This window comes from Lissotriton vulgaris, chromosome 5 (genome assembly GCF_964263255.1).
Source record: "Lissotriton vulgaris chromosome 5, aLisVul1.2, whole genome shotgun sequence".
Lineage (NCBI taxonomy): Eukaryota > Metazoa > Chordata > Amphibia > Caudata > Salamandridae > Lissotriton > Lissotriton vulgaris.
The window spans coordinates 182220562-182238469 of record NC_141693.1 but is presented as its reverse complement, the minus strand read 5'-3'; the positions used below and the strand labels follow the sequence as shown (position 1 = coordinate 182238469).

At 46.0% G+C, this 17908-nt stretch overlaps 1 protein-coding gene across 1 annotated transcript in view; it reads right to left on the bottom strand.

Annotated features, from left to right (window-relative positions):
* NIBAN2 (niban apoptosis regulator 2) overlaps window positions 1–17908 on the bottom strand; it is a 270668-nt gene that overhangs the window by 49475 nt on the left and 203285 nt on the right. The window contains exon 5 of the mRNA XM_086921115.1: window positions 15272–15436. Within this exon, the coding sequence (XP_086777241.1) occupies window positions 15272–15436 (165 nt within the window). The remainder of the gene's footprint in view (window positions 1–15271; window positions 15437–17908) is intronic.

Genomic DNA, 17908 nt, shown 5'->3' with positions numbered 1-17908 from the left:
TGGACCATATTTAACTTTGGTATTATTACTTTGAGTTTTCTCTAGCGATAGTTAGACCTAAAGGTATCAGAGCGCTTTACGTGTTATGTGATAACGTTTACAAGAGGTACATGATGGAAGCCGATGGCGAGGAAGAAGCGAGCCAAGTATACGCTGAGCCACGCAGGTCGATAAAATGTGCACCATTGAGTTGTAAAGTATTAGAACGTTATATTGCATTTCTGACTCGGTTTCCTATTTTTCTCTTCTTTGATAGTTATTCACACTGAAACTACTGTTGGTTTCTGATCATTTTACTATGGCCGTTATGTTATGTTATGTTAGTATGAATTTGTAGAGCGCACGTTCACCCTGGGGTTTCTTGGCGCTGTATACCGCTGGGGAACCCGTCCTGGCTTTCCCTGTGAGATGGTCCCTATTGGGCATCCCCAAGGTGAAGCCAGGCATCCTTAGCGTTGTGGGGGCCGTTGTGGAGATTAAGCAAGCTATTGCCTAGAGTTGCAGCGTGGCACCCATGGTTAGAGAGGCACCGAGGCGAGCCTGCTGACATTGGTTCCATACCCTGCCGCGTCGGGAATTGAACCTTGGTCCCAGGCCGACCTCTGCTTCTGGGTCTGCCGCCTCAAACCGGTGAGCCACACTTCTCCATCCGTTGTTACTCGGTTACCTTCCTCCTCTATTTATTGTTTTGTCTTTTGTTGTGTACCATAAGGAGGTTTATTCACTTTGCACGTTTGTCAGTAGCTTACTTTCCATCAGCTAGGCTGCCTGGCAATTACAGGTGTTTCAGCATGGGTTAGTGATGCTTATTGTTATGCCAGTGCCACTGAATTCAAGTGGACATGGGGGAAGAAACAGTTTTCTTTTAAGTGGATCCCAGTAACACTATCACCCAAAATGAACAGCGAACAATTGAAATGGGTTTGCTTCTTTTAATGTTGGACGAGCAAGCAACCTTACTTCAAAAGAACCCCACAGCAAACTCACCAATCATTTACAAAACCATAAGCAAGCATAGAAAGCATTGAAAGAAAGAAATCAGAAACAATCAGGGGCCTGTGGGGCTTCTATCTCCCACTCTGCTGCATCATCAAAGCAAAGCATCCCGAGAGTATCCAAGGCCATCTCTCTCTCTGGACGTTCACGTAGAACATCAAAAACTAAGGGTCTACGAAAGTCAAATCATTTGCCGTTGGGCATTTAGGGCATTTAGGAAATTAAGCGTAAGTACGCGAAATGCACACCCGGCGCTATATTTTGAAATGAATTGTTTACTTGCATCCAGAAAATAGTGCAAAAAATAGAAGCACCGCAAAAGCAGAAACTCTCTGTTCGTGTTGTTAAAGTGCACTAGATTTTGCTGCCAATAGCATAAAATTACACAACATGGCATAATAGCATAATTTGGGCATTTCACGTAACGAGTGTAAGTTATCTATGGTTTTGAACATTGGAAAGCAGTAGTATGCAGGCATCCTTCCAGAAAGGACAGTGTAGGTCTACACTGCGGCCTTCTAGTGAAGCGCTAAAAATGTAGCACTTGATTGACCAGGCGTGTGCGGAATGTTCCGGTAGGCTAGGGCCGATTGCCTATGGGTGCCATGAAATCCATGAAATATATTGGAAGGTCGAAGGAAAGGTGCGCTTCTCTCTATTGGCATCTTGCTCCAGTGGCTTCGGAGCGGACAGGTGGGACGTGGGGGCCACTGTCTCGTCATCACTAATTCTACAATTCACGAAAAGGGACAATAAAAAGTTGCACTATATCTAAGTTTAGTCATTCAATATCCTATTTTTTATAGTGGCCTACGTGGTGGGTGGGAGTGGTCTTAGTTTCTCTACTTTAAATAATGAATCCTCTTGTTTGCCAGATTGTTGTGTCGTTCACTTTAGAACTACTTAGAAAACCAACACTCAAATGCACAGGACGATTGAACACCTTAATCAATGCTGCCCCTTCCGGTGACGGGCGGAATACCACGTGTTTGACGATAGAGGCTGACAGGCTTCTAAGAAGAAGACAAGAAGTAGGCGAGGACTGCTCCTGTTCTCTGAAGAGGGGGCGATAGCGCCTACTGAACCCCCTCTTCACAATGTCAGGGGCTGCTTTATGCAATGCGTGCATGGTGGTACTCTTGCAGCCACCCCGCCCCTTTACTTACCATAAAGGCTCCGTTACTGATCGTCGATATGTATTTTGTTGTGCAGTATTTATGAGGGCGCTATATAGAAGGAACTATGAGAAGACCCACGTAGTAAATAAGGGGGAGCAGTGATGAACGGCTGCCTGACCATGCCACAGACTCCCCGCAGTTTACTTTGTCGGGGTACTGGGACAGATTCCTCTTGCCTGACAATAGGGGTGTGTGGTTTTGGGGGCCCTGCTCTAGATCCTCTCCCCATAATGAATGTGGGGTGGCACTGTTACAGACCCGCCCCCCCCCCCCATGAATATGGAGGTGCCGTAATAGACCCATCCTCGCAGAGACTATTGGGGTGCTGCAGCACCCCTTCTCGCAATGAATATCGGGGTGCTGTATTAAACCCGTCCTTACAGTAAATATACCTGGGTGCTTTCGTGGGTCCTTCTCACAATGAATATTGGGGTGCTATAACAGACGCGCCTACAGCACATGTTAGGGTGCTATAGAGCCCTTTAGGTCACGGAATACTTGGCGTTCTTTTTGAACCATCCGCCCCGTGAATATCGGGGTGTTGTTATAGGCACAGTGTACATTAGGGGGTGCTTTTGTAGATGTTTCCCCTAAGTGACTGTGACTCCTGTCGAAGACTCCCCCCTCACAGTGAATACTTCATGACCACGAGGTGGCGCTGTTACAGCGCACACGGCCGCGCTGCGCAGCCGGAGTTTCCCGGCTGGTGGCCCGTCCCTCCTCCCCGCGTCTCCCTCCCAGCGCTGGTGAGCTCCGTGGTTTGTGGTCGTGAGCTTCCTTGGTGACTCATCCCGCCCTCCCCGTGACACTCCTTCCGGCCTCCTCGGTACTCCCCACTGCACACATGGCAGTCACGCTGCTGGCGGTCAGGGGGTGGGGGCGGAACCTGGGCTCACTATGATTGCATCTGTCCGCGGGTTTGCAAATGAATGTGCGCACGAGCAAATCTGTAGGTCAGCGCGCGCACGACTGTGAAATCTGTGTTGTTCTGCATGTTCTTCTGTGGAAATCTCGGCACGCATGAGTGGACGGGTGTGAAATCTGTGGTGTGGTACGTGTGTATGCGTGCGTGTTCATACGTCTAAATCTGCGTGTGAAGGTGTGTGGAATTGTGTGTGCGTGCGAGCACTTGTGAGGGCGTGTGCGTATTATTTCGTGTCCGTCAGCCAGCGTGAGAGGGTACTGGGCTCTGGTTTGTTCACTATTGGTCCCCAGTAGCTCAGGTATCACGGTGATCCAGTTGGACAAGCGAGTGACCCTGTTGATTAACTGAACTCCACAAAGATACCCAGGCCAAGCAATCAAGGCCAATAACACACAATAAACTTCTGTCTCCAGTCAGCACTATTCACAAGCATTTTCATAGACAATAGGTCTCTCCTGTGGGACCTACTGGCTTTACCAATGGTTTTAGATTTGCGGCGCTTTGCAGCATGGCTTAAGTATTACCCCCCAAAAATGCTTGCTTTTGATGTAGTCGCGTAATTTTGTAGGTGCGTGCATGCACGCGCCTATAAAATGATGCACTTGGATCGGTAACTAAAAAGGAAATGTGCTAAAAAAAATATTAACGGGTGGTGGGAAACAACTTGGGGAGAGGAAGCAACACGAGATAAAAGCTTCATGGGTGGGGAATAGAAGCAACACGGAGTATGAAGGGCAGAAAGAAGCAACATGGGGCCGAAACAAAACAGGAGTCCAGATGTGGAAAGCAACACGATATCAGGGGCGGCTCCTCCATTGCAGCGGAGGAGTGTCGCCCCACTTAAGCACCCCACAAAGCCCCAGAAATAAAGAATAAAATGGTAATTTATTAACATTTTATTTTTTCATTGTCCCATCCTGAACCCAGCCTCAGGACGGGTGGGGCCTGCTGAGTGACAGCAGGGAGGAGTGGGGGGCAGAGGGATGCCTTGGCACTGTTTAATGTGTATGCATGTCTCTTTGGCCAGTCATCTTGCGAAGGCCAGCCAGACATGCGCACTTTATGGTTTACATCTTTTTTATTGTATTTCCAAAACAGGATCACCACCTACAACCTATTGGCCGGTGGGAAAACGTCAGAGTATAGAAAGAGAGAAAGGATAGAAGCTAGAAAGGCAGAGGGAGAGAAAAAGTAGAAGTGTGTTTTGGGATGACATGCGCACTTTAAACCTCTCAACCCAGCTGTCTTAAGGCAGATATATTGAAAGCAAGTGCAGGCCTCCAGTGCACTGGGGAACGCAGGGAGAGGCCGCTCACATCGCTCAGGGCACTGCTCACATGCTGGATAAATGCACATGAGCAGGCCCGGATTGGTCGAGGGCAGGGCTTTAAGTGGGATGAAAAAACTGGGGTGTCTCTACAGGGGACGTGGCCATTGTAATTAAGAGTGTGGCTTAAAAACACATAAGCTAAAAATTTGTGCTTAGCATAGTGTGCCGCCCGACTTGTATTTTGCTGCTTCTGTTATTGCATCCAGATATATGATACAACAAGTAACATCATACCAACAAGTCAGGACTATTGGCTTTGCCAATGGTTGTTAGTTGTGTACGATAAATAAGCAGCAACTGTGGCTTGTATATAATATTGAAAAATCTTCCACTTAAAGCCCTGGAGACACCAGGACAATGTTGCTGCTCCTGAATTCCGACAAGAGAAGGGAAATCCAGAGAGACAATAACCAGGGCCGGCCCAAGGCATGTGCAAACTGTGCACCTGCACAGGGCCGCCAAACCCGAGTGGCCGCCACGACGACCGACCGAGCCGAGGATCGGATTCGGATCGGCCGATTCGGAACTATCACTGGCGGCCCCCTGGCAGGATTTGGCGGCCTCCGACCGGGCAATGGCAGCGACGACGCGCATGAGCGCTGTTGTTGTTTAGTCATTGGGTTTGGTTTCACTTAAGTTGCCCAGGCAGCAGCCAGCAGTTGGGTCCCAGGGCCGTCAATCTTACCCTATGACGACGTGACGGCCCTGGGACAGCCCCCGCGCGCTGTGCGCAGTGCGCAATTTAGCCACAACGTCACGCTGCGCACCGCGGTGCCTCACTGGGAGAGTGCGTCACTGTGAGCGGTGCATCGACTCCGACTGAGCTTGTCACGGTCACATCGTGTAGAAGAATTAAAAATCATATCAGATAAAGAAATAAAGTAACCGACTCCTCGTCCTGTCGCCTGATCATGGTCGATAGAGACACTAGAACAGTCTCTTCCCCGAGAGTTCGACTAACGCCGGTGAGACTGAGACTGCGCTCACAAAATATATTTATATTAATGACTTGTAATAATCGCCTGGCCTGCTGCCTGTCTTTCCAGTTGAGCTGCCTACTAGTATAGTAATGAATATGATTTATCATGATGAGTGTGTACTGTTAATAACATAGCAGCGCAGCGTAGTCGTCAATAGTACTGAATGGTATTGGTTTTTGTCTCAGTCTGCGCCACATTATATTCACGACACGAGACACGACACGCGTGTGTAACTATGTGAGGTTGTGCCTGCCTGCTTTTGAGAAGAGAGAGTAAGACTGTTCCTGTCATGTGTCACCCCAATGGTTGGTTCTGTAAGCTGTTTAGGGTAAACAGTTGTTGTTTTCTTAATTGGGCTCACGTCGTGGCTGAGTCCGGAAAGGCTTCCAGGTGAGATCAGCGGGTGTCACTGCTGGCTTCACCTGAAGGGGGTTTAGCAGCACAGGGTATACGTTTTGGGAAACATTACTCAAATAAATATCTACGTTTTTGGTAGGGACATTGTTGTCTCTGCAGAAGTATCTATGGGACATTAGAAGGGTTTATGTTTTTGAAGTGGCTTGGAGAGCAATGGTTAGTTCCCTGACTAAAGGCAAAGAATATCAACAGCCACTTTTTCACCTTCTCCCAAAATCCACAATTTCAAGGAGGAGAGTTAATGAGAAGAGCAGCAAACAAGAACATACCTTTCATATATCCCCCTTAATGCAGGGTGAAAGACATGCTCACTTTTACAGGAAATGGGAGAAAGTAAGCCTGGACCCATTGGTTTTGGAAGCTGTAAGGGCATTCAGAATAGAGTATGTGGCAGAGCCATTGCAGGAGAGAGAATAAAAAATATATGGTTAGTTTCAGAGAACACGCAGATGGTGGAGCAGACTGCTGTGCATAAAAAATACAATTGTATAAGAGCGGATTGGAGTTCAGCTGGGTTTGTTAGCAACATTTTCCTTGTAAAAAAGAAAGAGAAAGAACTGCATCCAATCCTGAATTTGGGGGTATTGAATGAATAGGTGGTGTATCATCACTTCTAAATGGAAGGGACTCACTTACTCAGGGATATTCTTCAAGAGGGAGATTGTCTAACACGTCTATATTTGTAGCATGTATTTTTGACTTTCTATTTGGAGACCGAATCAGAAACATTTGAAATGGGCTGGAAAGATGCAGAGGTGTGCAGCCTTTCTTTCAGGTCATCTTTCTCCCCTTGGTGCTTTATAAAGTTGTTATGTTCGGTAGTGACCTCACTGAGAGCAAAGTGAGCCTGACTCATAATTCATTTAAATGATAATCTGATAATATAGGGTAAGAGAAAGGAGTATGTGGTCAGTCCCGCCCAATCCAGACCCCCTCTTCCGGGGGCCCCCACCTACGCTCCCTGCACAGGGCCACCATGAGCCTAGAGCCGGCCCTGCAATGACTCTCCTTAAAGGATTTCCCTTCTCTTATAAAGCTCGGAAAAAACCGTACCGCCTGTGCCAGGGCTCAAAACAGAGCCCGATTGAGAGAGACCCGTTTCGAGGCCGACTTTTAAAAAACTGCCGGTGCTCAGACCCCTTGAGACCCGGCCCACATAAAGCCCTGGTCGAGGGAGTTTGCATGGGCCTGCACTGTAGTCCCAGTGGAAGAGTTTGGAGGGAGGAGGACGTCGTCCATCATGATATTGTAAATGTTTTAAACTTTTTGTTCGCCTTCGCTCGCACCCACCCATTTGCCTGCCCCCCATAGATGCCAGCCACCTCTGCGCGGTATGTGCCATTGGAGGGATCAAACTGGCAAAAGAAAGCAACTCGGAGGTGCCGAAGAGAAAGCACACAGACAAGAAGGCAACACAGGGGAGAACTTAGAAGGAAGAAGTACATGGGCGGGAGAGAGGAACATGGAGCGCTGCTGGGGGGAAGAAAAGCACAAGAGGGAGACAGTGGGCATCGCGTGCAGTCTTGCAGAGTGCCCACACAAAAATAAACAAGTAACGCCTGAAAAAGTGTGAAGTGGGGGACACACTAATGCGTCCTGCTCCAGGATAGGATAAACAGAGGAACAGGAATGAACGCCCATAGAGGTGATGAATAACTTTGGCGGTCTACGGAAAATGCTATATTTTAGGGAGAGTTTCAAGGGGATCTCTGATCGGAAACACCCTGAAATCAGTTCTGTTAATTTTCCACAGTCTCTGGTGACCTTAAAGTCAGATTAAATGTCTGAGTGTACCAAGTGTGCTATGACACATCTGCCTTTGTTCAACTTTGGCATTTGGGTCAGCAGTCAATGGTGCAACTAATTGGTTTAGCTTGTCTATGATCTGCTAATACGTAAAAAACAGCGAAACCTTTTAAACCTTGCGAAGCCAGCACTCAAAGTAAATTAGGATTTCCAGCCATAGAAGAGTATTGTTGCAAGGTCCCAACAAACTGGCCCAAATTGAAGGGAAGGTCTATGTAACAGGGCTCCTGTAACAATGCAGGCACTTGACAAGTTAAAGGGACGGTCAATTACAGTCCAGCTGGCCTCGTGAAGTCATAAACAGGAGATCACTGGTGTTGAAAATGGCCAAGCATTCACAGGAGGTGTCAAACTGATGGTACTGATACCTTACTAAAGATGCCCAGTATGGGGCATGGTGATGCAGGCTCGCCACACTCCTCGAGTCAACATATCTGCAGGATTCAGTCTGCTGGGCCTAACTGGAGCCCTCCTGGCCAGCAGCCAGCTCCTGCCATACCATTAAGTACAGCTTCCTCTTCTTCTAGGACAGATCGCAACAGCTGGGCTTCAAGGCATGAGTCTTTGAGAAAATAGAAACGTTCAGAGTATGGCTTCCTGTAAGATGCAGTGTTGTGTTAAGGATTTTTTGGGGCAGTGGGCAAGACAACTTTACATTTCATTACACCATTTATTACCCACTTGTGTGTTTATTGTAGCCTGTACGACGTCAAATAAACTTTCAGAAATGGGGTTCGCACAGACACAGTTGAAATATGTCTTTCTAATGACCCCAAAAATCCTTAGATGACACTGGGCAAAGACAGACAGAGGTGAAGGTAGAGATAAGCAGAGAGAAGACACGAGGTTCGGATACAGATCTAGACAGAGGGGTGCTGGAGAGAGGCAACGTTTCATTTCCCAGGAAGGCTCTTGGAAGGTGGAAGCCCTAGGAAACTGCCCACCTCGCTCTTGCCTTAAAACCGTTCTGCTGACACCATCAGCCATCCAGACAGATATAACCTGCCGGATCAAGGAGAGAAGAGCTGTACCTTGCCCTCAGTGGCAGACGAGCATCGCCTCCCCTTCCTCCCGCCAGTAGCCTCCAAAACTTGAAAATTAAAACAATAATAAAACTGGTTTTTATTGTTTCGATTTTCAAGTGTGAGGGTGGGCCAAGACTTGGGGGTGGGGCCATCATTGGGCAGTCACCAGGAGTGGAAGGTGCACTGCTAAAAGGTGCGCATGTCGGTGTGGCCGGCCGTACTAGGACGGCCAAACCGACCTGCCCACTGAGCTGTCTCCAACCCAGCTGCATTGCCTGGTTATAGACAGCAAAGCACAGGCTCCCAGTCTCCCCAGGAGCGCAAATCGAGGGAGCTCAGGCCAATCCTGATGCTGCTCTAATGCATGAAAGTGGCTTTAGGATAGGCAGCAGGGGAGAGTGGGAGCCTATGCTGCAGTGAGAAGCAGAAGAGCGCCGATGCGGCAGGCAGCAAGAGCAGGTAAGTTCTGTTTTTACTTTTTGTTTTGTCGCGTCCATCTCCCTACCTGCCTGCCCCCACCACTCTGCCCTAATACTGGTTGCTACTGCTTGCCATGTGCATTTGAGATCACCTTGCTGGCTTTCAAAAAGGAGGGTGTGTAGGGTTTGTCTGGTAAAAAAATGTGGATTTACAGGGAAGCATGACAGACTCCCTCAGAAGGACACTGTGAAATATACCCTTCCCTAGGAGGAGCAGAAAATGGAGCCTACAGATGTCCCACACTGTGAAGAAATCAGACGCCGTGGGAGGGGTACGTTTATCCCCTGGAGAGATCTTCAGGCAGAGATATAAATCAGAAAACCCAGATACGTGTTTAGTCAGGTCTAGGGTTGAATGTATAGGGCATACAGAAATCAGGTGGTTATCGCTCCGGGTATGTGAGGTGGACTTCCAGGGGCTGCTTCGTGGGATGTAATCCAGAATGGCCATATTTGGACATTATCATGTACTGCATGCAACTTTTTGTCACAAGTGACAACGTCCAGGCTGCGTGGGCATTTAAGCACACCATAACCAAACACATTCAGACACTCATGGAGAAGAGAAGGGCTCAATTTATGGGAGGAAGCAGTACTTAATTTGAACCAGTGGTTTCCACTGCCTGGCATCGGCATGTAATTTTCAATACCAGCACTTATGACAGCTGCCACATGGTGGCGCTGCTTGCAAATTTAAAGATGAGAACAGCAATTGTTTATTAATTCAGTATACATTGAAAACAACTAATTCCTGTCGCCCAAGCCATTTTTTAGCTGTGGGGGTCTGGAATAGCCTGAATTGTCACACTTATAGCAGTGTGTTGGTTAGTAATTGTGTATGTACTGTCATTGGCAACGCTGGCAGAGGCAATGTGTGGTATACACTGCGGAGGCCTCCCGACGAGGACCTTGACATGTATTTTGTTTTTTACAAATTAAGCACTGGGAGGGAGACTGTACTTCTCTCGAGATGGTTACTAAGCTTCTTTCCAACAGGTATGGGCAGTGATCTCAGCTACCACAAACCAACGATTTCCTCATTGCCCTGCACGGGGGCAGAAAGCAAACCAGAGTTCCTGAGTGTTTTTGCCTATTTCATATAGGATTCGTGGTGGGCTTTCTGGAGTACTGGCTTCCTTCTTTCCACCTTGCCATGTGCTTAGGGTATTGTTACCACTTTACAAACCTGTCCATTAAAGCCTGCCCCTTCTTCAACGATAGAACTGGCCTCTTAGCAGCTCCTCTGGTCAATCTCCTTCATGACTTGTCACCCAGAATGGACGGAGAGTCCCATCTAGGTCGGGTCTTGGTGCCGTCAATGAAATTCCACTTCTTAGTAATCGTCTTGATTCAAGGTAGGTTTAAGGCCTGTGATGTTTATTTAGATCTATTCCATGATATGTGGCTTTCCAGCGCTTTGTCCTAGAGATGGTTGGAAAGCTTTTTTTCTGGACATGATTGAGTCTTTGCTCTGAAAGAGACTAACCGGCAAAGGGAAACGAAATCCTGAGATTTTATTGTATTGAAATTGCATTTATATAGCGCTTAGTACCCCTGACAAGGCGTAAAAGCACTTTTTCAGCGAGTAGCACGCTGCTCTGGAACCCATAAAGGATTAGTGTTGAATTAGTATAGTGAAATACGAAATTAATTTGAGTGGTGGATAGGTTACTGAATTATTTGGATTCAGAAGGATAGTGGAGGGATTGAAAATGGAAAAAGGTTTGCATTTCTATATCGCTTATTACCCCTAATGGGGTGTTGAAGCCCTTTTTTGCGGCGAGTAGTATGCTACTCCGGAACCCATAAAGGATTAGTGGTGAATTAGTATAGTGAAATATGAAAGTTATTTGAGTGGTGGATAGGTTAGTCAGTTATTTGGATAGAGAAGAGTAGTTATGCATTACTGACTCGCGGCTGAGTACTTGTGTCCCATATTCAACAGCCAAGCCCCAGAATTGTATCCAGGCATTCACCTACCTACATCAAGAAGTGAAACACCACATTCTAATAATTTGCCAGTCCTATTACAAGTGGCTGGCACCTATCCAATTGGGCTATTTTATGTTTTATTTTTGTTTTGTTTTCATTTGAAAGTTGCGAATTAGGATGTGTAGGTGAATAAAAAACATGTTTTTCATTTATCTTAATTTCAGTCTATAGGAAAACAAGGCCAGTGTTTAATTGTATCCACATTGAAAATCTGTAGTGGCTCTATACGCACAGGCGAGCTGTGAGCACAGAGCTGGTGTTCGGTGAATGCACAGATTCCAGACAGTTCTTTGTTAAGCGCACCCGGCACGCCTTCGCTTTTACTTTCCCCCAGACTATGAACTGCATGGAACAGCTGGTTAGTGGCCGCGCGTGACCCCATCTCACAGTGCACTTAGAGAGTCGAAAGTTGAACAGTTCGCCTGAAACGTAGCTCCACCCCCCGACCATGTGCAAAGTATTCTCTCCGCTTCATTAGTGCCCAGTGACCCGGGCATTAATGAGCCAGTCTGGCACCGACCGGTTCCTGCAAATACATTCCCTGACTTCCGGGTACATTGGGCAGCGCGAGGCGGGGGCTGGCTGACCTGTGCTAGGCAGACTCCGACGGAGAACGGGTATGAACAGCTTTTCTCTCCAGAGCAGAAGGAACCTTTCGAAGGGGCACCACAGCTACAGCGGCTGATGCCGGCACCAGCAGCACTTGTCCTTGGGGCCTCTTCTCTATTTTATTGAAAGAACCAGCACTTCAAACACTACACGGCTGCAGCACTTGTTGGGCCTCCATTGTATAAACTAAAGGCAGCACCAACATTTCTCTGCAGACCCCCAAACCGGTTAATAGCACCAACACGCACGTGTTAAATTTCTGAAAACATAAGTGCTGGGTCCAAAAGTTTTGCTCAAAAGCCTTCAGCCCAGCCACTCCCTCCCCCTTTAGGTCCCTTTCAGGTTCCTTCCAATCCCTGCTTTCTTTCTTTGTCACTGTGTTTCTGCCTTTCTCTTCCCCCATTCCCTGCTTTTGTGTTTTTCTCTCTCTTGCTCTGTGCCAAACTCCGATATGTTAAAATAATTCCAGTCCCCAAATGAAAGCCGGTGGGCCCCACCTGCTCAAAAAAAGCACTCTCAACACTCCTCCGTAGGGCTCTAATGCTTTGTTTTTAGAATGCCTTTAGTATTTGTAAAGTGCACATCTGGCCATTAGTAGGTCCACGCAGGGGTTTTAGTTGTCAGGGTTTTCCTTTAAAAAAAAAATCAGAGGTTGTTACAGCTGACCCGGCGTCCCTCTTGATGAGCCACGCAATGATGGTGTTTTGGGTTCTATACAGGGGATACCTGCAGTTATCTTTGGTACAAGTACTACTAAATAGATCACCCGTTAGTAAGGTCACAAATTCACAATATGTCTTAACCTTTAGGGTGCGGTGCAGATTTACCCCGTGCGCTGACAATGAGAGATTCCCACTGTTCATGACGAGCTCAGCTCGTCATGAGTGTATTAGAGGTGTACCTCATGACGAGCTGAGCTCGTCATCAGCATCGAAGGGGTTAAACCCAAGCTGATGTCATCAAGCAATGGAGCATTATAGAATGCCAGTTGTTTATGACCGTTTAGTAGTGTAGTTCCTATATTCCCAATAGGCTCTGCGCATTGGAATAATATATCCTATAGATTAGACGTAGGACTGAGGTCAACTAGGTCTCTACTGAATATACTAAACTTAATTGTGAGTGCCAGCTAGCTCACAGGTCACTAGAAACTTTCTCAAATTCACAAGAAGGGATTAGTTTCTGACAACTGCATAAACATGACACTTTGTTTCCCAAGAATAAGAAATATATCTCTAGAGTCGCGGAAACAATAGATAAGTATTTCACTCAGTTAATCGTGCGTGCTTCGTTTCTACAGAGTTGCAGAGAAATAGAGAGATGGGCGTTTTCAATAAAAAGGGTTTATTGAACAGTCTTTTATCTCATGCAAGAGAAGTGAACTGCTACAATCGTAATGCAGACTGCAAAGTATAATGCGTACAGCGAGAACAATATTATAAAATAATACTGTAAGAGCATTGTATGGTTTCTAAGCCATAAAAAAGTACATTCATAAACACAAAGACTAAAAATACTCAACTGGTGCTTCTAAAATATGCCTACCCGAATGTACCTATCCTAAGTCTAGTACGCAGGAAGAAGTAAGTACTGTGTAGCATAGGTTTAGTTTTCTATCCAAGATTTCTCTAGGTTCTAATCAGCTCCATACCTTAGTTAGAATGAAGGAGGCCGGGTATCTCTGTCTCAGGACTCTATTTCCCAACACCCCGCAAGGGGAGCTTGGAAAAACTGGAGCTGGATTCTCGGCAGGAGAAGAGACAGCTTCCTGATCAGCTGGAGGGTCGGCTTCCTTCGGCACTTGCTGTAGCGAGCTGCGTCGGGCAAGTAGATAGTCGAACTGCTCCGAACCACTGTGTCTTGCTAGAGCAAGTGAAGGTATATTTATACCATGAAGGTGTCTAGGAATGCCATAGTTTGACGTAAAGTCGGGCATAATAACGTCAGGAAAGAACCCCTAGGGAATAGTTGTTCTTTGCAAAGTACATGAGTTCTTGGACAAATCAATATTCAAGCAAGGGGAAGTTCCCTAACTGCTTAACCACATGGCTGCTAGGCGTTTTCCCGTTCTGCGCTGAAGAACCAAAATGACCATTATTCATGACGAGCTGGCCTTGTCATCCGCGCACGGCAGGTAAGCGCCATGACGAGCCCAGCTCGTCATTAGCTTCGAAGGGGTTAAGCCGATTTTCCAAGAAATCGTTGTGATGTTTGGTACAGGTGGAAGTAGCCATGCCTGTATTTGGTCTGCACGGGCTATGTCTAAATAATGGCTTGATTTCTATGCCTATATAAGGGCAATGTGAATTGTACATATATAAGGGCATGAATCAGGAAAATTCACTCAGAGCCTAAAACGCCACACAACAGTTTGAGATGCAGAACAGGGCAAAAAGAACAGTTTTTTTCTTAACGTGGATGGCACTTTTAAATAGCCAGAACCACTTCAGCCTCGATCCTCGCTATGGTCGCTCCTTGGTGACTTGCAATATCCTTACAATGTACAGCAGGGCTTACTTTATCTCATATATTATCAAGGAATGCCACACATCTCAATTATTTAGTTAGGATTCAGCTGGTGGTTGTTCTACCACTCGGCGAAACTGTACCTCCCAAGCAGTTACACCAGTTACATGCAGTGCCAGCAATATTTCCATCTCTTGGCCTCTAACCCATGTGGTAGCATCAAGCTACTACCAGGAGCAGATGCGGACCTCTATGGACGAGTTGGAGACACCATTACATCTCTCAATCTTGGGACTGTATTTGCTGAATTGTAACACTAGATGTAAAGGCAACCCAGAGACCAGCAGCAAAATGAAGCATAAAGCAAGAATCAGATGGGGACTGAGTAAAGATTCTAATTACGCACCAGCTGCAGCATGGATGCTAAGTGGGGTGTGGGGTGTGCAAGAGACATTCTGATTCCTCCACTTCAAAAAGACCAAGCATATTTAACCCCTTCGGAGCTGATGACGAGCTGGGCTCGTCATCGCGTAGCCCGCTCGCACGCTGATGCCGAGCCCAGCTCGTCACGCAAAGTGCGATTTTCGAATTCTCAGCGCGCGAGCGGAATTCCGCTAGCGCGCATGAGGTTAATTGGCAGATACTCTAAGAATTGGAGGCCATGGTACGGCAGGAGGAGGACTTCATGACTGGAGCAAATTGTTTTTTATCATTGTATTGGTCCTGAGTCAATAGAACAGCCTCAGTTCAGTTCTGGAGCGGCGATCAGAACTGTACATGAGATATACATGTAATGCCATTTCCCACAGGGCTGCTTCATCGCTCTATAGTCGTGATCATCGCAGTGCCTCCTGCAGCCCTATTACAGTTCCTAGATATGTTTACCCAATCCTGAAGTACCCACCATCACTGCAGGGCCCTACACAGTCCTGGAACACGTTCCCATAGTGTAAGCGTACTTTATACCCATATTCCCCAAGACGCCATATTGTTCTAATGCACCCCATTGTTTTAATGCCTCACGCAGTCTTCAAACAATATTGAAAGTACCCCATAAACAGCACTCACCATCGTTGCAGTGCCTCACGCAGTCCTGGAACACTGCTGCCCATTTCTCCTGCTCCTTCTCAGTCATTACGCAAAAAAGGTAATGGCGTCCATATGGGTGCCAGAGGATGATGGGGAACTGAGTGGCACATTTCATCTGTACTCCTCCGGACTTGGGCTTTCCTCCTTCAAGGGGAAAAACAGAATATTCAATGGGGTTGGTACAGAGAGACAGGAGAGAGAGAGAGAGGGAGGGATAGGAGGGAAAGAACGAATGTATGATGTTACAACGCATACATATACAACGCATGCCTTTACAACGCACTCCATTACATCGCAATATCATTTACAACACACTCCATTACATCGCATGCCACTACATTGCATTTTTAGAAACTACCTTTACAACGCATTCCATTACATGGCATTATACCTTTACAGCGCATACCATAGCATTTAAGGTAAGTATTGGATAGTATAGGGGTAAAAATTACTATTCTAACTCCATGGGGTGCAACAGTAGGGTAAGTTTTGGATAGTGTAGGGGTACTATGCGTTGTAATGGTATGCGTTGTATTGGTATGCATTGTAACGCCTGCGTTGTAGTGACATGCGATGTAGTGTCATGATTTGTAATGCATGCGTTGTAGTGACATGCGTTGTAAAGGATGTTGCGATGTAATGACTGCGTTGTAAGTGTAGTGCGTTGTAATTGTTGTGTTGCAAAGGATTTTTCCCGAAAGAACATGTGCCCGAGCATATATTAGGAGTAGCAGCTGCTACTCCCAGCCTTCTTTTTCGTACCTGTTGCCACATCTCTTGCTATCCCTTTATTGGTTTGAGGTCTGGCTTGACGGAGGAGCTGCCTGTAAGGCGTACGGTTATCAGTACCTTAAAATATACATTGAGTGATCTTTGGCTCTACCCTCAGGAGCATTATCTCTTGCCTCATGCTATTTGCTACTTGTCATATCATTCCACCCTCCAGGAAGTGATTCCTTTGGAATGCATGAGGGACTATTTTACATCTGAAAAATACACTCAATTATCACCCTGCTTGTTACATTCAGTTCTTTACATCCTGTATGCATTCTATATTGAACGCATTCATTATTTGCTATTTTTTTCCAGCATTGGCAAAGCCAATCAGGCAGGCTTTAATGTGATAACCAGCACCTGTGAACGCCTGTGTTTATATTAAATCCACTTTGCTAATGCTTGTTTTTAAAGCAATTTAGATAAACTTAAATACAAATCACGAAAGGCAACCCTTGTGTTCAGTCATGAAACTGAATAATAAAGATGATTTGTCAATACAGAAATGATTAATTAGATCTTATTAGAGTTGTCAAAAGCAATGCAGGTATATATAATCCACATATAAAAATATATATGTATAAACAGATACAATGAAATATACATTTGGAAACAAAACGTAAATAAAGCCAATAGGTTTGGGGTCAATATACATATACGTTCAGTGTTCGCATAATAGAGCAAGCACATCGGAGAGGGCCAGTAGGAGTGGCCAGAGAAGGCTGTTGTTTTTAAGTAGTCCCTCAGTGGCATTAGGTAAAAGACGAATACTCTACTTGGCTGAGCCAAGACGCGATTGACAAAGTCTCAAGTCAATGGCTGAACGAGGTAAGCCAACGATTGAAAGAGACACACCCAAAGCACATTCAGACCTAAAGCACATTCCTTCCCCAACATGTTATCACTGAACACAAACAAATTTACCATATCTCCAAATGTTTCCCTTCATTCTTTTGTGGTCCTTCATACGGTCACATCTAGGAAACAATGTACATGCTCATTTTGTAGAGATGTTTTTGATGGGGTTAGATCTATTACTGGGAACCTTGTTCCTCTATTATTGGTTACTGAAATGTTAAATTATATACTCGTAGATTTACTCTAGACTTTGGTCATAAATAACAAGTGTACCGTGTATTGGTGGTGGGAAAGAAGCAGAATCTCAAAGTTTTCCTGATTTTTAGCTCCATGAGGGCATTAGCAATAGCAAACAGTAAACACGACTTTAAGAACCCCGAGACTGTCTTTCTTGGGACTCTTTGCCCTTCCCCGGGCCCGTCAGCGGCTAACAGGAGGCTTAGAGTGGGACAAGGGTTCCGTATACAGGGGCTTCCTGGGTCAATGCCTGCATGGTGTCACTTTCACTACCTATCGCATTTTGGCGTAAGAGGTCCATGGACATGTAGCTGTGACCAAAGGAAAGAAGAGGCAGATAGGACAAGGAAGGAGAAAATAGGGAGAGAAGGTTAAACCAAAGGGAGTGAGGTGAGATTGCTGAGGGACCGAAAGTGAAGAAAATGATGACAGAGTAATAGATGGTACTAAGATAAAGAGAGAAGTGGAGCATCATATACAAATTGGAAAGGAAGAGATGAAAGATTGACGAAGAAACAGGAAGACACATAAGAGCATGAAAAGGAGAAAAAGGAGAAAGAGAAAAAAATAATGAAGAAAGTGAAAGAATGCGAGAGAAACAAACGTGTGTAAGGAAGGCAGGAGAGGAGAAAGACTGCAAGGAGTATGTGAACAACTGGACGACCCTATCAATGATTAAGAACCACAAGCCTCAAGTAAATAGCAGCAACACCTTTAAAAACTCTAAAAGAGCTGTTCAGAAATAGC